The sequence below is a fragment of the Lissotriton helveticus genome, chromosome 8 (genome assembly GCF_964261635.1).
Source record: "Lissotriton helveticus chromosome 8, aLisHel1.1, whole genome shotgun sequence".
In the NCBI taxonomy this organism is placed as follows: Eukaryota; Metazoa; Chordata; class Amphibia; order Caudata; family Salamandridae; genus Lissotriton; species Lissotriton helveticus.
This window is the reverse complement of record NC_136069.1, coordinates 830,464,066-830,488,886: the sequence shown is the minus strand read 5'-3', so window position 1 is coordinate 830,488,886 and position 24,821 is coordinate 830,464,066. Positions and strand designations below refer to the sequence as shown.

The 24,821-nt window shown below is 52.7% G+C and overlaps 1 protein-coding gene across 3 annotated transcripts in view; it reads right to left on the bottom strand.

Annotated features, from left to right (window-relative positions):
- FANCB (FA complementation group B) overlaps positions 1 to 24,821 on the bottom strand; it is a 466,340-nt gene that overhangs the window by 320,476 nt on the left and 121,043 nt on the right. For all 3 annotated transcript variants that reach the window (XM_078657640.1, XM_078657638.1, XM_078657639.1), the window contains exon 3: positions 14,317 to 14,472. In XM_078657640.1, the coding sequence (XP_078513766.1) occupies positions 14,317 to 14,472 (156 nt within the window). The remainder of the gene's footprint in view (positions 1 to 14,316; positions 14,473 to 24,821) is intronic.

Genomic DNA, 24,821 nt, shown 5'->3' with positions numbered 1-24,821 from the left:
ATCGGTGGAGCTGTGTGGTGGCTGCATCGGTGGAGCTGTGTGTGTGGTGGGTGCATTGGTGGAGCTTTGTGGTGGGTGCCTCGGTGGAGCTGTGTGGTGGGTGCATCGGTGGAGCTGTGTGGTGGGTGCATTGGTGGAGCTGTGTAGGTGGAGCTGTGTGGTGGGTGCATCGGTGGAGCTGTGTGGTGGGTGCCTCGGTGGAGCTGTGTGGTGGGTGCATCGGTGGAGCTGTGTGGTGGGTGCATCGGTGGAGCTGTGTAGGTGGGTGCATCGGTGGAGCTGTGTGGTGGGTGCCTCGGTGGAGCTGCATGGTGGGTGCATCGGTGGAGCTGTGTGGTGGGTGCATCGGTGGAGCTGTGTGGTGGGTGCATCGGTGGAGCTGTGTCGGTGGAGCTCTGTGGTGGGTGCATCGGTGGAGCTGGGTGATGGGTGCATCGGTGGAGCAGTGTCGGTGGAGCAGTGTGGTGGCTGCATCGGTAGAGCTGTGTGGTGGGTGCATCGGTGGAGCTGTGTCGGTGGAGCAGTGTGGTGGCTGCATCGGTAGAGCTGTGTGGTGGGTGCATCGGTGGAGCTGTGTGGTGGGTCGTTCGGTGGAGCTGTGTGGTGGGTGCCTCGGTGGAGGTGTGTGGTGGGTGCATCGGTGGAGCTGTGTGGTGGGTGCCTCGGTGGAGCTGGGTGGTGGGTGCATCGGTGGAGCTGTGTCGGTGGAGCTGTGTGGTGGGTGCATCGGTGGAGCTGTGTGGTGGGTGCCTCGGTGGACCTGTGTGATGGGTGCCTCGGTGGAGCTGTGTGGTGGGTGCATCGGTGGAGCTGTGTGGTGGGTGCATCGGTGGAGCTGTATGGTGGGTGCATTGGTGGAGCTGTGTCGGTGGAACTGTGTGGTGGGTGCCTCGGTGGAGCTGTGTGGTGGGTGCATCGGTGGAGCTGTGTCGGTGGAGCTGGGTGGGTGGTGCATCGGTGGAGCTGTGTCGGTGGAGCTGTGTGGTGGGTGCATCGGTGGAGCGGTGTGGTGGGTGCATCGGTGGAGCTGTATAGTGGGTGCCTCGGTGGAGCTCTGTGGTGGGTGCATCGGTGGAGCTGTGTGGTGGCTGCATCGGTGGAGCTGTGTGGTGGGTGCATCGGTGGAGCTGTGTCGGTGGAGCTGTGTGGTGGGTGCATTGGTGGAGGTGCATCGGTGGAGCTGTGTCGGTGGAGCTGTGTGGTGGGTGCATCGGTGGAGCTGTGTGGTGGGTGCCTCGGTGGAGCTGTGTGGTGGGTGCCTCGGTGGAGCTGTGTGGTGGGTGCCTCGGTGGAGCTGTGTGGTGGGTGCCTCGGTGGAGCTGTGTGGTGGGTGCATCGGTGGAGCTGTGTCGGTGGAGCTGGGTGGTGGGTGCATCGGTGGAGCTGTGTCGGTGGAGCTGTGTGGTGGGTGCATCGGTGGAGCTGTATGATAGGTGCATTGGTGGAGCTGTGTCGGTGGAGCTGTGTGGTGGGTGCATCGGTGGAGCTGTGTGGTGGGTCGTTCGGTGGAGCTGTGTGGTGGGTGCCTCGGTGGAGGTGTGTGGTGGGTGCATCGGTGGAGCTGTGTGGTGGGTGCCTCGGTGGAGCTGTGTGGTGGGTGCCTCGGTGGAGCTGTGTGGTGGGTGCCTCGGTGGAGCTGTGTGGTGGGTGCCTCGGTGGAGCTGTGTGGTGGGTGCATTGGTGGAGCTGTATGGTAGGTGCATTGGTGGAGCTGTGTCGGTGGAGCTGTGTGGTGGGTGCATCGGTGGAGCTGTGTGGTGGGTGTATCGGTGGAGCTGTGTCGGTGGAGCTGTGTGGTGGGTGCATCGGTGGAGCTGGGTGATGGGTGCATCGGTGGAGCTGTGTCGGTGGAGCAGTGTGGTGGCTGCATCAGTAGAGCTGTGTGGTGGGTGCATCGGTGGAGCTGTGTCGGTGGAGCAGTGTGGTGGCTGCATCGGTAGAGCTGTGTGGTGGGTGCATCGGTGGAGCTGTGTGGTGGGTCGTTCGGTGGAGCTGTGTGGTGGGTGCCTCGGTGGAGGTGTGTGGTGGGTGCATCGGTGGAGCTGTGTGGTGGGTGCCTCGGTGAAGCTGTGTGGTGGGTGCCTCGGTGGAGCTGTGTGGTTGGTGCCTCGGTGGAGCTTTGTGGTGGGTGCCTCGGTGGAGCTGTGTGGTGGGTGCATTGGTGGAGCTGTATGGTAGGTGCATTGGTGGAGCTGTGTCAGTGGAGCTGTGTGGTGGGTGCATCGGTGGAGCTGTGTGGTGGGTGCATCGGTGGAGCTGTGTCGGTGGAGCTGGGTGGTGGGTGCATCGGTGGAGCTGTGTCGGAGGAGCTGTGTGGTGGGTGCATTGGTGGAGCTGTGTGGTGGGTGCATTGGTGGAGTTGTATGGTGGGTGCATCGGTGGAGCTGTGTGGTGGGTGCATTGGTGGAGCTGTGTCGGTGGAGTTGTGTGGTGGCTGCATCGGTGGAGCTGTGTGGTGGCTGCATCGGTGGAGCTGTGTGGTGGGTGCATCGGTGGAGCTGTGTGGTGGGTGCGTCGGTGGAGCTGGGTGGTGGGTGCATCGGTGGAGCTGTGTCGGTGGAGCTGTGTGGTGGGTGCATCGGTGGAGCTGTGTGGTGGGTGCCTAGGTGGACCTGTGTGATGGGTGCCTCGGTGGAGCTGTGTGGTGGGTGCATCGGTGGAGCTGTGTGGTGGGTGCATCGGTGGAGCTGTATGGTGGGTGCATTGGTGGAGCTGTGTCGGTGGAGCTGTGTGGTGGGTGCCTCGGTGGAGCTGTGTGGTGGGTGCATCGGTGGAGCTGTGTCGGTGGAGCTGGGTGGGTGGTGCATCGGTGGAGCTGTGTCGGTGGAGCTGTGTGGTGGGTGCATCGGTGGAGCTGTGTGGTGGGTGCATCGGTGGAGCTGTATAGTGGGTGCCTCGGTGGAGCTCTGTGGTGGGTGCATCGGTGGAGCTGTGTGGTGGCTGCATCGGTGGAGCTGTGTGGTGGCTGCATCGGTGGAGCTGTGTCGGTGGAGCTGTGTGGTGGGTGCATTGGTGGAGGTGCATCGGTGGAGCTGTGTCGGTGGAGCTGTGTGGTGGGTGCATCGGTGGAGCTGTGTGGTGGGTGCCTCGGTGGAGCTGTGTGGTGGGTGCCTCGGTGGAGCTGTGTGGTGGGTGCCTCGGTGGAGCTGTGTGGTGGGTGCCTCGGTGGAGCTGTGTGGTGGGTGCATCGGTGGAGCTGTGTCGGTGGAGCTGGGTGGTGGGTGCATCGGTGGAGCTGTGTCGGTGGAGCTGTGTGGTGGGTGCATCGGTGGAGCTGTATGATAGGTGCATTGGTGGAGCTGTGTCGGTGGAGCTGTGTGGTGGGTGCATCGGTGGAGCTGTGTGGTGGGTCGTTCGGTGGAGCTGTGTGGTGGGTGCCTCGGTGGAGGTGTGTGGTGGGTGCATCGGTGGAGCTGTGTGGTGGGTGCCTCGGTGGAGCTGTGTGGTGGGTGCCTCGGTGGAGCTGTGTGGTGGGTGCCTCGGTGGAGCTGTGTGGTGGGTGCCTCGGCGGAGCTGTGTGGTGGGTGCATTGGTGGAGCTGTATGGTAGGTGCATTGGTGGAGCTGTGTCGGTGGAGCTCTGTGGTGGGTGGAGCTGTGCCGGTGGAGCTGGGTGGTGGGTGCATCGGTGGAGCTGTGTCGGTGGAGCTGGGTGGTGGGTGCATCGGTGGAGCTGTGTCGGTGGAGCTGTGTGGTGGGTGCATCGGTGGAGCTGTATGGTGGGTGCCTCGGTGGAGCTCTGTGGTGGGTGCATCGGTGGAGCTGTGTGGTGGGTGCATTGGTGGAGCTGTGTCGGTGGAGCTGTGTGGTGGCTGCATCGGTGAAGCTGTGTGGTGGCTGCATCGGTGGAGCTGTGTGGTGGGTGCATCGGTGGAGCTGTGTGGTGGGTGCGTCGGTGGAGCTGGGTGGTGGGTGCATCGGTGGAGCTGTGTCGGTGGAGCTGTGTGGTGGGTGCATCGGTGGAGCTGTGTGGTGGGTGCCTCGGTGGACCTGTGTGGTGGGTGCCTCGGTGGAGCTGTGTGGTGGGTGCATCGGTGGAGCTGTGTGGTGGGTGCATTGGTGGAGCTGTGTCGGTGGAGCTGTGTGGTGGGTGCCTCGGTGGAGCTGTGTGGTGGGTGCATCGGTGGAGCTGTGTCAGTGGAGCTGGGTGGGTGGTGCATCGGTGGAGCTGTGTCGGTGGAGCTGTGTGGTGGGTGCATCGGTGGAGCTGTGTGGTGGGTGCATCGGTGGAGCTGTATAGTGGGTGCCTCTGTGGAGCTCTGTGGTGGGTGCATCGGTGGAGCTGTGTGGTGGCTGCATCGGTGGAGCTGTGTGGTGGGTGCATCGGTGGAGCTGTGTCGGTGGAGCTGTGTGGTGGGTGCATTGGTGGAGCTGGGTGGTGGGTGCATCGGTGGAGCTGTGTCGGTGGAGCTGTGTGGTGGGTGCATCGGTGGAGCTGTGTGGTGGATGCCTCGGTGGAGCTGTGTGGTGGAGGCCTCGGTGGAGCTGTGTGGTGGGTGCCTCAGTGGAGCTGTGTGGTGGGTGTCTCGGTGGAGCTGTGTGGTGGGTGCATTGGTGGAGCTGTATGGTAGGTGCATTGGTGGAGCTGTGTCGGTGGAGCTGTGTGGTGGGTGCATCGGTGGAGCTGTGTGGTGGGTGTATCGGTGGAGCTGTGTCGGTGGAGCTGTGTGGTGGGTGCATCGGTGGAGCTGGGTGATGGGTGCATCGGTGGAGCTGTGTCGGTGGAGCAGTGTGGTGGCTGCATCAGTAGAGCTGTGTGGTGGGTGCATCGGTGGAGCTGTGTCGGTGGAGCAGTGTGGTGGCTGTATCGGTAGAGCTGTGTGGTGGGTGCATCGGTGGAGCTGTGTGGTGGGTCGTTCGGTGGAGCTGTGTGGTGGGTGCCTCGGTGGAGGTGTGTGGTGGGTGCATCGGTGGAGCTGTGTGGTGGGTGCCTCGGTGAAGCTGTGTGGTGGGTGCCTCGGTGGAGCTGTGTGGTTGGTGCCTCGGTGGAGCTTTGTGGTGGGTGCCTCGGTGGAGCTGTGTGGTGGGTGCATTGGTGGAGCTGTATGGTAGGTGCATTGGTGGAGCTGTGTCAGTGGAGCTGTGTGGTGGGTGCATCGGTGGAGCTGTGTGGTGGGTGCATCGGTGGAGCTGTGTCGGTGGAGCTGGGTGGTGGGTGCATCGGTGGAGCTGTGTCGGAGGAGCTGTGTGGTGGGTGCATTGGTGGAGCTGTGTGGTGGGTGCATTGGTGGAGTTGTATGGTGGGTGCATCGGTGGAGCTGTGTGGTGGGTGCATTGGTGGAGCTGTGTCGGTGGAGTTGTGTGGTGGCTGCATCGGTGGAGCTGTGTGGTGGCTGCATCGGTGGAGCTGTGTGGTGGGTGCATCGGTGGAGCTGTGTGGTGGGTGCGTCGGTGGAGCTGGGTGGTGGGTGCATCGGTGGAGCTGTGTCGGTGGAGCTGTGTGGTGGGTGCATCGGTGGAGCTGTGTGGTGGGTGCCTAGGTGGACCTGTGTGATGGGTGCCTCGGTGGAGCTGTGTGGTGGGTGCATCGGTGGAGCTGTGTGGTGGGTGCATCGGTGGAGCTGTATGGTGGGTGCATTGGTGGAGCTGTGTCGGTGGAGCTGTGTGGTGGGTGCCTCGGTGGAGCTGTGTGGTGGGTGCATCGGTGGAGCTGTGTCGGTGGAGCTGGGTGGGTGGTGCATCGGTGGAGCTGTGTCGGTGGAGCTGTGTGGTGGGTGCATCGGTGGAGCTGTGTGGTGGGTGCATCGGTGGAGCTGTATAGTGGGTGCCTCGGTGGAGCTCTGTGGTGGGTGCATCGGTGGAGCTGTGTGGTGGCTGCATCGGTGGAGCTGTGTGGTGGCTGCATCGGTGGAGCTGTGTCGGTGGAGCTGTGTGGTGGGTGCATTGGTGGAGGTGCATCGGTGGAGCTGTGTCGGTGGAGCTGTGTGGTGGGTGCATCGGTGGAGCTGTGTGGTGGGTGCCTCGGTGGAGCTGTGTGGTGGGTGCCTCGGTGGAGCTGTGTGGTGGGTGCCTCGGTGGAGCTGTGTGGTGGGTGCCTCGGTGGAGCTGTGTGGTGGGTGCATCGGTGGAGCTGTGTCGGTGGAGCTGGGTGGTGGGTGCATCGGTGGAGCTGTGTCGGTGGAGCTGTGTGGTGGGTGCATCGGTGGAGCTGTATGATAGGTGCATTGGTGGAGCTGTGTCGGTGGAGCTGTGTGGTGGGTGCATCGGTGGAGCTGTGTGGTGGGTCGTTCGGTGGAGCTGTGTGGTGGGTGCCTCGGTGGAGGTGTGTGGTGGGTGCATCGGTGGAGCTGTGTGGTGGGTGCCTCGGTGGAGCTGTGTGGTGGGTGCCTCGGTGGAGCTGTGTGGTGGGTGCCTCGGTGGAGCTGTGTGGTGGGTGCATTGGTGGAGCTGTATGGTAGGTGCATTGGTGGAGCTGTGTCGGTGGAGCTCTGTGGTGGGTGGAGCTGTGCCGGTGGAGCTGGGTGGTGGGTGCATCGGTGGAGCTGTGTCGGTGGAGCTGGGTGGTGGGTGCATCGGTGGAGCTGTGTCGGTGGAGCTGTGTGGTGGGTGCATCGGTGGAGCTGTATGGTGGGTGCCTCGGTGGAGCTCTGTGGTGGGTGCATCGGTGGAGCTGTGTGGTGGGTGCATTGGTGGAGCTGTGTCGGTGGAGCTGTGTGGTGGCTGCATCGGTGAAGCTGTGTGGTGGCTGCATCGGTGGAGCTGTGTGGTGGGTGCATCGGTGGAGCTGTGTGGTGGGTGCGTCGGTGGAGCTGGGTGGTGGGTGCATCGGTGGAGCTGTGTCGGTGGAGCTGTGTGGTGGGTGCATCGGTGGAGCTGTGTGGTGGGTGCCTCGGTGGACCTGTGTGGTGGGTGCCTCGGTGGAGCTGTGTGGTGGGTGCATCGGTGGAGCTGTGTGGTGGGTGCATTGGTGGAGCTGTGTCGGTGGAGCTGTGTCGGTGGAGCTGTGTGGTGGGTGCCTCGGTGGAGCTGTGTGGTGGGTGCATCGGTGGAGCTGTGTCAGTGGAGCTGGGTGGGTGGTGCATCGGTGGAGCTGTGTCGGTGGAGCTGTGTGGTGGGTGCATCGGTGGAGCTGTGTGGTGGGTGCATCGGTGGAGCTGTATAGTGGGTGCCTCTGTGGAGCTCTGTGGTGGGTGCATCGGTGGAGCTGTGTGGTGGCTGCATCGGTGGAGCTGTGTGGTGGGTGCATCGGTGGAGCTGTGTCGGTGGAGCTGTGTGGTGGGTGCATTGGTGGAGCTGGGTGGTGGGTGCATCGGTGGAGCTGTGTCGGTGGAGCTGTGTGGTGGGTGCATCGGTGGAGCTGTGTGGTGGATGCCTCGGTGGAGCTGTGTGGTGGATGCCTCGGTGGAGCTGTGTGGTGGGTGCCTCAGTGGAGCTGTGTGGTGGGTGTCTCGGTGGAGCTGTGTGGTGGGTGCATTGGTGGAGCTGTATGGTAGGTGCATTGGTGGAGCTGTGTCGGTGGAGCTGTGTGGTGGGTGCATCGGTGGAGCTGTGTGGTGGGTGTATCGGTGGAGCTGTGTCGGTGGAGCTGTGTGGTGGGTGCATCGGTGGAGCTGGGTGATGGGTGCATCGGTGGAGCTGTGTCGGTGGAGCAGTGTGGTGGCTGCATCAGTAGAGCTGTGTGGTGGGTGCATCGGTGGAGCTGTGTCGGTGGAGCAGTGTGGTGGCTGCATCGGTAGAGCTGTGTGGTGGGTGCATCGGTGGAGCTGTGTGGTGGGTCGTTCGGTGGAGCTGTGTGGTGGGTGCCTCGGTGGAGGTGTGTGGTGGGTGCATCGGTGGAGCTGTGTGGTGGGTGCCTCGGTGAAGCTGTGTGGTGGGTGCCTCGGTGGAGCTGTGTGGTTGGTGCCTCGGTGGAGCTTTGTGGTGGGTGCCTCGGTGGAGCTGTGTGGTGGGTGCATTGGTGGAGCTGTATGGTAGGTGCATTGGTGGAGCTGTGTCAGTGGAGCTGTGTGGTGGGTGCATCGGTGGAGCTGTGTGGTGGGTGCATCGGTGGAGCTGTGTCGGTGGAGCTGGGTGGTGGGTGCATCGGTGGAGCTGTGTCGGAGGAGCTGTGTGGTGGGTGCATTGGTGGAGCTGTGTGGTGGGTGCATTGGTGGAGTTGTATGGTGGGTGCATCGGTGGAGCTGTGTGGTGGGTGCATTGGTGGAGCTGTGTCGGTGGAGTTGTGTGGTGGCTGCATCGGTGGAGCTGTGTGGTGGCTGCATCGGTGGAGCTGTGTGGTGGGTGCATCGGTGGAGCTGTGTGGTGGGTGCGTCGGTGGAGCTGGGTGGTGGGTGCATCGGTGGAGCTGTGTCGGTGGAGCTGTGTGGTGGGTGCATCGGTGGAGCTGTGTGGTGGGTGCCTAGGTGGACCTGTGTGATGGGTGCCTCGGTGGAGCTGTGTGGTGGGTGCATCGGTGGAGCTGTGTGGTGGGTGCATCGGTGGAGCTGTATGGTGGGTGCATTGGTGGAGCTGTGTCGGTGGAGCTGTGTGGTGGGTGCCTCGGTGGAGCTGTGTGGTGGGTGCATCGGTGGAGCTGTGTCGGTGGAGCTGGGTGGGTGGTGCATCGGTGGAGCTGTGTCGGTGGAGCTGTGTGGTGGGTGCATCGGTGGAGCTGTGTGGTGGGTGCATCGGTGGAGCTGTATAGTGGGTGCCTCGGTGGAGCTCTGTGGTGGGTGCATCGGTGGAGCTGTGTGGTGGCTGCATCGGTGGAGCTGTGTGGTGGCTGCATCGGTGGAGCTGTGTCGGTGGAGCTGTGTGGTGGGTGCATTGGTGGAGGTGCATCGGTGGAGCTGTGTCGGTGGAGCTGTGTGGTGGGTGCATCGGTGGAGCTGTGTGGTGGGTGCCTCGGTGGAGCTGTGTGGTGGGTGCCTCGGTGGAGCTGTGTGGTGGGTGCCTCGGTGGAGCTGTGTGGTGGGTGCCTCGGTGGAGCTGTGTGGTGGGTGCATCGGTGGAGCTGTGTCGGTGGAGCTGGGTGGTGGGTGCATCGGTGGAGCTGTGTCGGTGGAGCTGTGTGGTGGGTGCATCGGTGGAGCTGTATGATAGGTGCATTGGTGGAGCTGTGTCGGTGGAGCTGTGTGGTGGGTGCATCGGTGGAGCTGTGTGGTGGGTCGTTCGGTGGAGCTGTGTGGTGGGTGCCTCGGTGGAGGTGTGTGGTGGGTGCATCGGTGGAGCTGTGTGGTGGGTGCCTCGGTGGAGCTGTGTGGTGGGTGCCTCGGTGGAGCTGTGTGGTGGGTGCCTCGGTGGAGCTGTGTGGTGGGTGCCTCGGTGGAGCTGTGTGGTGGGTGCATTGGTGGAGCTGTATGGTAGGTGCATTGGTGGAGCTGTGTCGGTGGAGCTCTGTGGTGGGTGGAGCTGTGCCGGTGGAGCTGGGTGGTGGGTGCATCGGTGGAGCTGTGTCGGTGGAGCTGGGTGGTGGGTGCATCGGTGGAGCTGTGTCGGTGGAGCTGTGTGGTGGGTGCATCGGTGGAGCTGTATGGTGGGTGCCTCGGTGGAGCTCTGTGGTGGGTGCATCGGTGGAGCTGTGTGGTGGGTGCATTGGTGGAGCTGTGTCGGTGGAGCTGTGTGGTGGCTGCATCGGTGAAGCTGTGTGGTGGGTGCATCGGTGGAGCTGTGTGGTGGGTGCGTCGGTGGAGCTGGGTGGTGGGTGCATCGGTGGAGCTGTGTCGGTGGAGCTGTGTGGTGGGTGCATCGGTGGAGCTGTGTGGTGGGTGCCTCGGTGGACCTGTGTGGTGGGTGCCTCGGTGGAGCTGTGTGGTGGGTGCATCGGTGGAGCTGTGTGGTGGGTGCATTGGTGGAGCTGTGTCGGTGGAGCTGTGTGGTGGGTGCCTCGGTGGAGCTGTGTGGTGGGTGCATCGGTGGAGCTGTGTCAGTGGAGCTGGGTGGGTGGTGCATCGGTGGAGCTGTGTCGGTGGAGCTGTGTGGTGGGTGCATCGGTGGAGCTGTGTGGTGGGTGCATCGGTGGAGCTGTATAGTGGGTGCCTCTGTGGAGCTCTGTGGTGGGTGCATCGGTGGAGCTGTGTGGTGGCTGCATCGGTGGAGCTGTGTGGTGGGTGCATCGGTGGAGCTGTGTCGGTGGAGCTGTGTGGTGGGTGCATTGGTGGAGCTGGGTGGTGGGTGCATCGGTGGAGCTGTGTCGGTGGAGCTGTGTGGTGGGTGCATCGGTGGAGCTTTGTGGTGGATGCCTCGGTGGAGCTGTGTGGTGGATGCCTCGGTGGAGCTGTGTGGTGGGTGCCTCAGTGGAGCTGTGTGGTGGGTGTCTCGGTGGAGCTGTGTGGTGGGTGCCTCGGTGGAGCTGTGTGGTGGGTGCCTCGGTGGAGCTGTGTGGTGGGTGCGTCGGTGGAGCTGTGTGGTGGGTGCATCGGTGGAGCTGTGTGGTGGATGCCTCGGTGGAGCTGTATGGTGGGTGCATCGGTGGAGCTGTGTGGTTAGTGCATCGGTGGAGCTGTGTGGTGGGTGCATCGGTGCAGCTGTGTGGTGGGTTCCTCGGTGGAGCTGTATGGTGGGTGCATCGGTGGAGCTGTGTGGTGGGTGCCTCGGTGGAGCTGTGTGGTGGGTGCCTCGGTGGAGCTGTATGGTGGGTGCCTCGGTGGAGCTGTATGGTGGGTGCCTCCGTGGAGCTGTATGGTGGGTGCCTCGGTGGAGCTGTATGGTGGGTGCCTCGGTGGAGCTGTATGGTGGGTGCCTCGGTGGAGCTGTATGGTGGGTGCCTCGATGGAGCTGTGTGGTGGGTGCCTCGGTGAAGCTGTGTGGTGGGTGCCTCGGTGAAGCTGTGTGGTGGGTGCATTGGTGGAGCTGTGTCGGTGGAGCTGTGTGGTGGGTGCATCGGTGGAGCTGTGTGGTGGGTGAATACCCTAGTGAGCAACTAACAATAACTCTTAGTACCACACCCCATTACTTACCAAAATTGGGAGTAACTAAATATGTTTTTGTTTGTATTTGTGCAACAATGTAAAGCTCGTTTATTCAGTTGCTGCTCTTTACTTTGTCATGATTGTTTGACATCAGATTGATAGACTTCAGTCAAAATTAAGTAATGTTAGGCTAAACGTGCTTCCCGGCGGGGCAAGGAGAGTTAAGTGGAAAGGTAAACAAGTGTCGTAGAAACAAACAAATGTAGTCGTGCCTGGGCAGTGAAAGGGGAGGAGGGAGGAGAAATGCGAGTAACGGCAGCAGCAGCCTTTGATGTGCCGGCCGGCCGTGCAGTGAATAATTAGGGGAGGAGAAATGCCGGCTGGGGGAAGCTTGAGATGCCTGGTGGCTTTGATGTGCACGCGCTTTTTGCCAATGCGCTTGCGCATTGAGCATGTTTTTCTCGGGCACAGCAACAAATCGCCGAGATGGATAAGCTCTGTTTAAGCCACAATATAGCTCGCCAGCTATGCGCATGCGCATCAGCAGGCGAGCCCTAAAAAGCAGAGGGGAGAGGGAGAATCCCTGCTACATACAAGTGCCTTGCGGGCTACGAGGCCAACGTTTAAATGACTTGTTAATATTCAAAAGGAAGTTTTGGCAGTCAGAAGGGTTTATTTTGGGAGGTCGAAATGCCGTTTTTACACTGCTACAGTCAGGCTACATGGGAGCCCTGATTCCGCTGCCACTGTAGTGGATTGCACAGTAGGTGCTACAGTCCACAAACTGCATGGCACCTTCCATGTCCTAGGTGTACTTTTTTCACCATATACTAAGGAATTAGAGGCATGTTAAATGCTTCAATTGAGAATAAGGCAATGCAATCATCTTTAAAGGGGAAGCACAAACACGTTGCTACTGGTTAGCAGGCTAAGAGCATAGAGTTCTAAAGCCATCAAAGGTAAAAGGTCAAACAAAAGATAAAAATCCAGGGTGTCCACTCAGAAAAGGTATATTTTTTACAGTACACACGTGGGATTTCTAGAAAGCAAACCTTGCCAAAGGGCAGCAGAGCGCTGTACAGTGTCAGGTCAACAACTGATAGTAAAGGTAGCTGGTAGTAGATGGTTCTGAAGTGTTCTTTAAAGATGTGCATCTTCAACTCTTTCCTAAATTGGGGCAGAGTTAGGCGGTCCTTATGGATATGGGAATGATGCCCCTGATTTTGGGTACTTACATGGCAAAAGCCTGCTGCCTTCTTTTTAAATTCCATTGCCTGCAGTCTGATTATATCCTTGCTACGAGTGTGTTGAGAACCATCAGAGATAGGGAGCTTTCTGCAAGATAAGCGTGGATTCTGGTCGTGATGGCTTTGTAAATCATACAATTGAGGGTGAAGTTGATGTTCAGGATGAATCCAAATGACTTGGCACTCAGTGGACGTTGGGGCTCGAAGACGTCCAGATTCAGGCCATTGAATCAGTGTTTCTTGTTTTTGGCAAATAACAGGAATTCTGAGCTGGTTGGGTTGAGTTGGGGGTTGAGGCTGGACATCCAGGTTTGGATAACGTACACGCAGTGTTTGAGCCATTGGATGTCTGAAGCAGAGGAGGCTTTCAGGAAGAGTTGTGTATCATAGTCAAAATGGCGAATCTGGAGGATGTTGTCTGTGAGTAGAGCACCTATAGGCTCCACACAGACGTAAAAGGCAACAGGGGACAGTATAGAACACTGGGGGATTCCGAAGATGACATAGATCTTTTGTGACCTGGAGGTGTCCATGTGAAGAAACTGGTCTCAGGTGGAAAGGTAGGGGATGAACCAATGAATGATTCACTACCAGACAACGTTAATAGTGAATGCCATTCGAGACTGCAAGATGGGTGTGAGCATGGGAAGGTTGACTATTGAGGGCAACTGAAAGCTTGACTAATATCAAGAGGAAGTAGCCATCTTCATCTGTAGTCAGGAAGGCATCATCTGTGATGTGTTGCAGTCTCTGTGCTGCAGGGTGTTCTGAAGATAGATTCATAGTTGTGCAAGAGATTGTTAGTATTAATGTGATATTGGAGTTGGACCTTGGACATAGACTACATTTTCAATAATTGTGCTGATGAATGGAAGACCAGTATGAAAAAAGAGGGACAGCTGAAGAAGTAAAGTGAATGTTGCTGAAAGGGAAGAGCTGGCTGAGGGAAAAAGTGTAGCTGTCATGTTACATTTGTGGAGGGAGGTCAAGACTTGTTTTGCTTGAAGCTACTTGTCAGACTTTGGAGCCTGCTGAACTTCTTGCACTGTTGAAAAGAAAATACTGCTAAAGGCTTGTCACATAAGCTTAGCAACTCAGTTGAGCTTAAGAAACCAGCTGCAGTGCAATGAATGTGAATCGTTGTTAAAAATTGCTTATTCCATCTTTGCTGTGGAAATATACCAGCATACCTGGCATGCTCAAGCTCTTGGCTATACTGAGCTACTGTACAGATGTTTGCACACAAACCGCTGGTACTCTGTTACATCAACATCATCCAACTTGTCTCCACCATGAGAGATCTGCGTTTATTTTTACAGAAGATCCCATGAGTACTGGTACTACAGCAAATGGCAAAACCCACATTCATAATAATGTCTTGTCACCTCAACAGGCCTAACACATTTGCAACGTTGGGAGCTTGCAGCAGGAGGACTGGAAAGAACATTCTCAAGAACTGCCATGTTTCAGCTTGAAAATGTTTTGTATATAAGAATAGTGATACTTGCATATTTGACTAAGACATATTTTCACCAGCAGGCAGTGAAAATATATGTGTTTTTGTTTATTCTAAGTAGATGTTAGTTTTCTGTCTGGTGCCAAAGCTAATTGATCATGCTGTACTTTATGTAAGACCCAGGAGTGCATTGTGATAACACACCCACATCACATCCATTCAACCATCCTGTCCTAGGTCTCCAACTTACCTGTAACAAACCCTCAGCCGGTCCTTTACAAGGCTTGGGGGATTCACTGAAAACTCACCTAGAGGCATTTTATCTGTTGTTACCATATATCTGACAGACTCATTTGAAGAAGCACTTCTCTCAGCCAGGTCTGGCCATGGGGTGTACCACATGTTGACTGAGGTGCAGCGGTTCTTGTTTCAGGGGCACGATCCTGGCCCCAAGTATGACATGCAGAACAGCCAGTGGTGGCATGATGCAGGATCTCAGAGGAAAAGCCCAAGAGTCTAAGATCTTTGAAAATGAGCCATAGGGTTGGTGAATTTGGACTTTGGATCATTCAAGTAACAAAGCTGCCTCTCAGACCAGGACCGCTCTGTGATTACAATCTGCCATGGTGGTACATTTGAAACAGACACAAAGGACAATGCGTGATCCAATTAAACACTGTATTATAATGCACAATTATGTCTAGGATTAGGGCACAACATTCTTTAACTTTAAAAGATTGTAAGGTGAATAACTGACTGTAAGCTATAAAGTAAATTGGGCTCACCTCATAGTTCACTTCGCCAAAATCGGTGATTTTGAATGCACTCAACAGATCTGTGTTAGAAGATGAATCCTTGAAAAGTACAAGAATCTGTTCACTTCCTGCACCAATAAAATCATCCACATGGACAGACCTCACCCCTTGCCAACTAGCAGCCACCTGCAATGGAAACGAACAGGCATCTTAGACACAGGTTGGCTAGTGAAGTTTTATGTTACTTCCTTTTGTCACTGGAAGGATGTTTCTAAACAGGTGAACTGAAAAAAGTTAAGAACCCACAATCTGATTCGAGAAAAGACATGGCCATGTTTGCATGTATCACAAGTCTTAAACATAAAGAAGCAGAGGCAACGCGGAAAAGTTAGACATGTGTAAAGTGAAATCACACACAAGCACAACATATGGCGCTTGCAGGCTCAAAGAGCAGCACACATGCTCCCCAGAACACACCTACAGGCACCTATTTTCACAAACCCAATCAGACAGACTGTCAACTATAAGCAGAGACCTACAGTCATTAATGCATGCTTTGGATGTATCTGAAAATGCCCATCCCTCTCGAATATTAGCAGAGCACCTCCGTTTGACATATATCACATCTTTCAATCATACTTTTGATTACACCGAGAACAAGCATTTGCAATGTGAGAGGGCTCGCATTTGCAAAAGTTTAAGCTACTGGCATTGTAAATGACGATGCCTTTTATTTATCTGTTTTGCTAATTAACACATAAATAAAAGGCATTGTAATTTACAATGCCAATAGCTCAAACTCTAATAAATGCGAGACCTATTCAAAGAAGCGGGCGCCCTTGTCCTGGGCTGCTCAGAAAGTGAATGTTGAAGGAAAGCATGTTGTGCCTGCAGTAGGAGAAACTCATTGAAGAAAATAGTGCTTACAGATTACAGAACACGTACTGTATAACAACCGAAGTAAAAGGGCCAGTCCTCATGGGAGGTTACAAATGAAGACAAGGCAGAACTAAGGAGGGACTAACAAGCCTATTAACGAATCAAAAGTCAGCATTTACGAAGGGCATTGACACAAGCCAATGACAAATATGGGTGGAGAGTGTGCGGGGCTTCTATTCCATATTCCAGTAGAGCAGGCCTCGCAGAACAGTGCATTTCCTGCCCAGCCTCGACCTAAAAAGGCACTGACACTTGTCCTAAATAGGGTGTATAACAACAAGCATTTACAATGCAATGGTCTCGGCATTATTAAAGGTGGAGCTATTGGCATTGCTCATGATTTTTTAAATCATAAATAAATGGCATTGTCATTTACATAGCCAGTAGCTTAATCGCTTGTGTGTTTGAAATTGTGTTGCCTATTGCAACAACTGTAACTATTGTAATCAAAAAGCCTATTGCCTTTTCAAAAAGTATTTAACTAAAGTAACTCATTCTGAGAAAGTATATTTTGATACCTTGTTGGTTCTTAAAATAAACCAACTATATATTTTGATACAAAACAATTGGCCTAGAGTTCAGTTCTTGAGTGTGTGAGACCATTTGCTGACTTAGTGTGTACAACACAATGCTTTACACTGTCCTCTGATACTGCCTTACTGCTTGACCAAGCTACCACTTTAGAGAGTAAGGTTATATCTAACTTTAGCCTCTGCCAATCCTCTGGGGACTGTGGACTCGAATAACCTATTGAAATGGGGGTCTTGCAAACAAAGTGATAACAAGTGTTGGCACTTTGTTTGTGAGACCCCCATTTCAATAGGTTATGGGTATAGTAAAAATTGGGGAATAGAACTGTGGCAGGTCGTTAAATTATCCCTTTGACCCTACCATTCTCTGAGTGTTTTGTTGATGACCGTGGACTCTATACACACTGTACCATACTCTGGTCCAGTATATATAGAGCCACTTTCTTACAATACCTCAAAAGGCATCCTCTAAACTCCTTAAGTCCTGCATCAAAAATGTACCTTAACTTGAAACTTCAGACTCATGCCTCTCCTTTTCCCCCTCTTTCAAATGACTCCCTCCTTGAAGGCCATCCTCTGCATGCCTCCTTTGAGTACACTTATCTTTAAGACCTATGCATGTTTCCTTTTTCTTTTATTGTATTTCTGCAAATTGTCCATGACACATATCAAGGATCACAATTTCTGAATCGTCAATAGCCATGCCCATACCACCTAACTCTCCTTCAGTCCATCTAATAATCCTGCTACCTTCTGCATGATTCACATATCCCCCACTAATGATCACACCTATCTCCTATTAATTTACCACAAACTGGAGGAAATGCATGGAATGGTTTCCTTGAGAGCACAAGACTAATTCTAACAACCAAAAATAACCAATAACCACTGAATTAACCACTAACCCTGTGTTTACGAGCAGTTTAATGCTTGTGCTTTAACACTTTATAAGATGTAGTGAGCCCTTTTTTAATGAAATTACATGACACTTTGGTATAAGTGAGATTTATGAATGAAAGGCAACATAACATACCAAACATATATACCTACCAGGCTTACAGAGGTTTTTAAAGTAATATTACCACCACTACCTTCTTGTATTTTTTGTACTTGCATATTCTAGTTTATTTTTGGGTCAGCTATTGAAGTGACATGCGTGACACATCTGTGCTACCCTGGGGACTACTAAGTTTGGTGACAAGATGTGAGCGGACCGTTATGCTCCCAGCCAGGCACAACTTCAATAAAAGGAATTGCCGATTGTCTTGGAAGTATCGCATTTTTGAGTCTCTAGTACGGTCAAGGGACATTTTCTGATTCTAATTCACTCCCAAAGTCCTGCACGACACACAAATAATGAATGTGTAGCACAGACACTGCTGTTTGTGTCCAACGAGTACTCAGAGTCAAATTTCTAGAAAACAGAACAGCTGTCTGAGGTGTATTGGACCTATTATTTTACAGGACGGGAAGCTCAACCGGAGCAGTTAAGAACCCCCGCTTCTTTTTTTTCTAACAAGTGTCATGCGTGTGCAGGGTCTACCCGCCACTTACACTCTGCGGTACCACACTGGGCCCGGTCTCCATGACTGGATAACCAGACAACTCACTCTCACTACTGTTCTAAGTCTTGTCATAAAATGTTGGTGCTTTTTCCTTTTCTTTTGAGAAACGCAGGTTCAAGCCCCAGAGGATTCCAACAAATATGCATCTACCACTGGTTGTATTAATTCCCAATTCATTCCAATTTGTATTCTGTATTAGTAGCGTGGAGTATCGTCCTAAAGAATGGCTTCACATCTCAGACAGTGTACTTGATATGATGGGGACCTCTAATTTCGGATCAACTAACCCCTTCCTTTTTGTCTTCTCCATACCGGGGACAGGAATAAAATGTGTAGGATCCACCAAAAGGTAGTTTTAACTATTGTTTTCCTCTGCAGTCTATCTATTCATACAACCACATCTATCCCTACAGAGGACCGGCTTCTGTTTCCCCAATACCTAAAGTTTGCAATAACACTTGTGGAGTCAGTGTGAAGAGCACCCCTGTGACAAAGCAGCCACGGGTAGGGGGATCTTCCAACCTTTAAATTGAAATGGCCAACAGACCGACATTCTATTGCCTTGACAGTCAAGACCAGGTGTACTCGTTATTAGGAAGTTGTGGTCCCTCGTCATGGCATTAATATACCCCTTCATGCCAGCAAAAGCGTGCGTGGGTACTCATCGCTGCTCGCAGTCAGGGCAGGCTGCGCAGGCAGCCACAGAAGGATGCAGGGGCCTAAACGAAGCAGCTGCCCACTAAGTGCAGGGCAGCTGTAGGGACTGCGCCTGGCACCAGCGTGCCTTCTGAGCCTCCTTCGTGGGCTCCCCAAATGACACAGATGCCCCCGAAGATGCTGGAGCCTCGTGAGTTCTAAAGAAATAACTGGGGCCTCAGGAGCCTCGTGGCTCTGAACAACAAATGCCCCCTTTGAGCCTCCTGGGCTCTCAAAACAATGCTGCCACCACTGGGGGAGCGGCCCGCTGCCAGCTGGGGCCGCTCTACCACCAGGAATGCCCGGGATCGTGGGAGCCTCGTGGGCTCTGAGATACAAACACAAAATGCCCTTGAGCCTCCCGTGGGCTCGGACCAATAATGCTGCCCAGAAGTTGGAGCCTCTTGTGGGCTCTGGAGGACTCGAAATACACAAATGTCCCCAAGAGCCTCGGGGCTCTAAAGAACAAAATAATGCCCCCTTCGGTGGAGTCCCGCTCGGGGGACTCAATGAACAATGGCCCCAAAATCAGGAGGATCCTCGTGCGAGCCTCGCAGGCTCTCAGTACCAAATGCCCCCAGCGCTGCCAAACGGAGCCCCACTCACCGAGACTCCGGCTGCTGGTCTTCTGTTGGTGCCGCCTCTGGGCTTCGCGCCGCGTTGTGGAGCCCCCCTTCACAGGGTCTCCTTTTCCAGTGCGGCTTGCCAGGCGGCTGGGCTGGCTTCTGTTGGCGGCGGGCGGGGCTCTCTCCCTCGGGAGAGCCTCGCTGGGACGGGACGCTGGCTCCCTTCCGGCGGCGCTTGATGAACCAACAGGAATCCCACATGGCAAAAGAGGGGCTGGTCAACCACCCACTTTACATCACCCGCCACTGGATGTCCTCGAATAGGAAGCCTGTATTCACCATTTGACTGACGTCATAGCCACGCCTCCCAAGGAGCAGAGAATCGCCGTGCACGAACGCGGTTGCAGCAGCAGTCCGGGGTGTCAATTACATTGCTGCTGGTTACATTATTCACAGCAAGTCAGAACCAGAGTAATAAAAACTACACTGAGTAAACCCCTGAACAAGCGCTCGACATTTTTTTAAGCTAAGCCCTGTCCTTTTCAGACTGGGGGGCGTGTTTTTTGTTGAGTGACGGATGACGTCACGGTGAGAAAGAACACACAAAACACACCCCCGAATCCGAAAAAGACGGGGCTTAAAGGGAGTGACGCCCCTCTCCTCCAATGGCTGGCCAACATTTACGAGGGCAGCCAATGGAGAAGAGGGGCGGGTTCAAGCCCCCTAACTAAAAAACATTAAATCTTCGGACCGAACTGCGCAAGCGCAGCCTACGGTCCTCGACCTAAAGAGGAGCAGCATGTTCTGGTATGCCCATTATTAGGTATAGAAAGCATGGTTCTACAGCATTCATTTAATCAGGACTCACTTCCTCACAGATTGTTTCTTATTAATGCACATGTGCCAACAGTCATAAAAGTGAGAAGCAGGGACTACAGGGTGACAGGCGTCAGCGGATCACATGAAATGTGCGTTTGGGGGACACAAGTGTGGAATTAAAAAAAAATTACTTGTCCAAGAGACAGGATCATTCAGAAAACCACTTGTGAAGCAAAAATTATGTTGCCACTTTTGGTGCTATGCAGTTAGGAGACACATTATGGAGCATTCTCATTGTGTCAGAGCTCTGATAATAGCCTCTTGGAGCTCACATGCTAGTGTGCTTTAGATTCTAGCAAGGTGATTTTGTAACTTTCCCACAAATCTACTTGCTGGAAGTTGGCAGGGCTGGAATTCTCTGCAAGTCTGTGCACCGTAAAAATATGCACGTTAGCCACCAATTCCTCTTCAATTCCTTCCCACATTGGAAAAGGTTGAAAAGGTACTCCTGATGAAGGTAGGAGTAAATCCATTTTCAAGGGTGGGAAAAAAGGGGTGTAGGAAAGAGAATTTGCAACAATTCAGCACATTTTCACAGGAGCAAATAAACCTGTGTTAATAATTGCTCAGGGAAAAACAGAATTTCCAAATGTTTGTCAGGAATACAGTTCCCAGCCCTACTCGTTTAAACCTTTGAAATCCTAAAAGTCATACTGCAAGCACAACTACCTGCGGGTGCACTTGTGGGTCTTTCTTTAGGAATCTGGCCCCTAAATTATTTTCACTTAGCCCACAATGATGCCCTTAACACTTTTTACACCGATTCTCTATTATTAATAATATTGACATGCATCAAACATGTTTTAACTAACTGATGCCTTAAAGAAATGATATTCAAATCAGCACAATAGTTTAGCAAACATCTCAGCCTACGTTTACCATTATAAATGAAGGACTTAAAGCACAAAAAGGTGAAGAGGACATCATAAAATTACAAGCAAGGGGCTCCATGACATGAGAGACACCATCAGCCAGTCATGTTTTTTTTTGGGTTGGCGCAATTTTACAGGCTGTAATTTTCAAGCTTTTAGTGGTATTTACAAAACTGCAAGTGAACTAATGCAAAGATCTTTTGAACGCACTAGATGAATGTGTCACAAGTCATGGGACACTTGCCTGGTGTACAAGTGCGTTGATGGCTGCACATAAACACACACTTCCTCATACGCTGATGACACTTTCGTTTTCCCGATTTAAATCGTTCCCTTTTCATGTCCAAAGTTCGGAATTTAAGAAACAAAAATGCGCCTTAATTAACATCTTCACTTATTTCCTGGTACTTGTATTCCTCTCAACCCTTTTCATATTCAGTGTGTAGATTTCATAGTAGTGTGCGGTGGATAATTTTAAAGGTTTTGGCACTGTGTGAGAAATGAAGTATCCATGATAGGTAAATACAATAACCCTGAATCAAAAAATGAAGAAATGCTATCATAAATAAAGTCAGCGGTCCAGTGACCCTGAAGAGCACCCAAAGATTTCGCTTTTAAATTAGGAGATGAGTGTGTATTAAAAAATAGGATTCAAGATGTGGGGATAAAGAAAGATTAAGCGTTAGTGGTAATTATATGGAAAAGATTACTGTTCACAAGCTATCAGGGTACAGGAAAGGAGGCTAGGGCAAAGGTTGGGGTTGATGATATATTTTCAATGCTATGAAATTCTTCAAAAGTATTCTTCATTTCTACAGAAATCCTTGATTTTTAGGATGCTACAAATACCAAACGCAATTTAACAACAGAGTGATCCAAAAGACGAGGTAAGCAGCATCAGTAGAAACAACAAAGGAAATATGAATGATTTAACAGAGATAAAAAGAGTAAGCGTCCAATGAGATTCGAGAATGGGCATAAAAGGAGTAAAAAAACTGCTTGTGCACTTTGTGGATAGTCAATAATTGAGCGGTAAACGTCAGAGAGATAAACCATATGTACATAACTATATTAACAATCAAGTGGCTGGAAACCCTTAAAAAAATACAACAAACATTGGCAATGCCATAGGTCTAGCTTATGATTGAAAGGGCCTTGTGGGTCACTGATAGGTGTAGACATTCACTAAGTCATCATACGTACACTCTGTAACTAATCTTTACACTCATACATCCATTCATCAATCCCCGGACTCGTCTTTCCATTCACTCAATGACACAAACATACAAACATCAACATATGCAAGAAAAAGTAAAAGAATACAAATAGAAAATGTTTGCAATAACAAATATAAACACGGCAACAGGTGTCCGTATTGCATAGATGAATTAACACTTTTGTTTATTGGCATTTACAAGATTACATCACTGCAGTACTATATAAACACTGAATCAGTTTCCTGGGTTTACAATTAGCAAGGATGGGGTTATAAACTCTCTTGCATGAGGACCAAATGCCATAAGATAATAATACACATGTAAAATATAAGCAATAACCATGGCCATGCACGTCTAATGCTTATTACAGAAGGAAAGAGCAACATCAATTGCAGCAAAGCTGGGGGAGTGGGAGTGGGGTCCAGGGAAGGGCAATCCATTCTATCTACGCAGCGCCAGGACCTGTGCACCATCAGTTCCATCCGGGCTCAATTTTGCAGACAGAACTCCACGCCACAGTCGACCCCTCCTCAGACACAAGTTCAGACCCAAAGGACTCCCATTTATCAACCACTTCCCTCCAGAGCAGTTCAGTAGGTCTATGGCAAACCCCCCTTGCTTCCTCCCTCTGAAGCACGCTTTCCTCAAACAGTGCCCAGCTAGTGACATCAGACACCCATGTTTCCACATTAGGTCTCCTGGGTTATTTCCAGGCCACAGCCACACGTCGCTTGGCCAGGGCCAAGTCCACAAATCTGCTCCTCACCTTCTTGGGGCCCAGCCTATGGAAGAGGCCAAACAGCATGTGTATTAGGGAGTGACCTAGACAGGGTCTTATTAAGATACAAAATTATCCCCCCCAATAACCCTGCAAGCCTTGTGTCCAAAGTCAGCGCCTAGAGTCGCACAGCGAAGGCAAACTCTAGGCTCCCCGCCATACACAGTTTAAAGACATGTGTTGCGAGAAACTTTCTGCGGATAAGCAAGCACCCTCCCCCATTCAGCATCGGTCATGTCCTGGCTCAAGTCAACAATCCAGTGAGCCAAAAGAGCACCCAAAGGTTTCATTACCAGCCCATTTAGAGTCTTATAGAACCACATGACCAAGTGAGATCCTGATCCCAGGGTCAGAAGTAACTGAAGGACCGCATATGTTGGAGGTTCCTCTCCCGCATTCCCCTACAGGTCCTGTATGGCACGGATAAGCACCTCATATGGAATTGTCCCTCTGGCAGGCCATTCTGCTCCACCAGCTCTCCAAAAGGAATGAAAACATTTGTTTGAAAATAGCCTCCTAGGGTCACCAACCCCGCCTCTGCCCAGGAGTCCATCTGCCTAGCACTAAAGAGAGACTATGGGTCGCCATGAGGGAGGCCTACCAAAGGGAGTTCTAGGGCATAAGGGGACACCATACCACTACGTCGCAGCCCAAGTCGCTAGCAATTCAGGACGGTAGACAAAAGGTCCCCCTCAAGTGGTGGTCGTGGGTGGGTTCTGGGTGGGTTGCTAATGCAACTCTATGGCACCCACCATCCCATATCAGTTCATGCAGAAGTGTGTCAAGTCTCCGAAACCAGGACACCGATATTTTTACCGGGAGGTTTACAAAAAAGTAAAGAAGCCTTGGGAGCATAACCATTTTGGAGAGTGCAATACATGCCATGGCTGGCAATTTGAGTGTGCCCCAAAAAGACACACAAGACTTCAGCAATTGAATGGGCCCTCCCAGATTCCCCTCATGCAGATCGTCCAGATCGTGGAAGGCCTGGATGCCCAAAAATTTAAAATCTTTGTAAGTTGTGAGAGGTGTTACGAGTCGGTATAAAACTATTTTTGTCCCCATGAATCACGCCCTGCATATGGAGTAGCAGCCGGTATGCTAATACTTTGCTGAGATTTTTGAAGTCAGAGTTCAAAATGGAGAGAGGTCGGAAAGCTGAGGGTGCCACATATCGAGATGTAGATTTGGGCAGGGGCACCACCAGAGCCTCCCTCGTTGTTGCAGGGAGGATACCTGCTTGATAGGCATCCGCATACATTCCTGCCAATTTAGGCACTAGATCGCACGCTAACACCTTGTAAGGGGAGTGCCAGGAGTCTTACCTAGTGCCATATGTTTGATAGCATTCTCTCACCTCCACATAAACCATTAACCAGCTTAGTTGTTCTTTTTCCACCATCGGGAAGGACGGAAGTGGGAGTCCATCCAAAAAGGATTGACATGCTGTCAGAAGCTCTAGCTCCGGGAAACTATAGAGGGACACACAGCAAGACCTGAATGCCTCATTTATACGTTTGGCAGAAAAATGACCGTATCCGTATTGCATAGATATTGTAGATAGTCTATCATTGTTTTAAAGTTCGAGCATGACCGTCACATTTAGAACCAAGGTGTGAGCCTTCTTGGAATGGTAAAACAATGATAAACTATGGACAATAGCATTCCATAATTATCTTCTGGCTTTGAGGAAGTGATCATGTAGCATGTGGTGCACTGTAGGTGTAGGTGAAATTAGTGTCACGCAAGAAACCTGTTAGCTCTGCCTGGAGCTGTAGTATCCACTTAAGAAACATCCTGGGACACCCCGCTCAATCAGTTTCTCCAACCTAACAGTCCAGCCTGAACTGCCAGGCCAGGTCCACCCTGGACTGAAAGCAAGCATCCTGGGACCGGTTTCTAGGGTATCACCCCTCATCAGATTGAATCAAGTGGCACAGTGAGCATGGGACCCACGTCTGGATCCCCTTCCCACTGAGGGTGACAAAAGCAAAAAGAACAAACTTTCTCAAAGTGGCATGATCATAATTGTGATTTAAAAAAAAAAATAATAATCTACGTGGCCATTAAAGAGGATTTTCAATTACAATTCTTTAGACACCAAACTCGACTTGTCTACCTGCTCCCAATTGTAAGCTACAGCTTATTAAACGTAATAAGACAACTTCAATGTCTCCTAGAGCCATTTTCTAAATTCAGTGGGTTGGACTTTGTTTGTTCACAGTAGTGTAATTTTCCCTGACGTCCGCCCGTATACGTTTCAGGGGGCCCCTTTGTTTATTGGACAACTTCAATGTTATCCTATGGGAGAGGTAAGGCCTTGCAGTAGTAGAAAACGACTTTAGAAATTTTTCACAACCAGAATATGTAAAACTTATAAGTAGATGTCCTACACTGCATCCTGCTCTCTGGGCTGTTTAGGGCCTACCCTCAAGGGGTGACTTATATGTATCAAAAAGGAAGGTTTAGACCTGGCAAAAGGTTTTTTCCAGG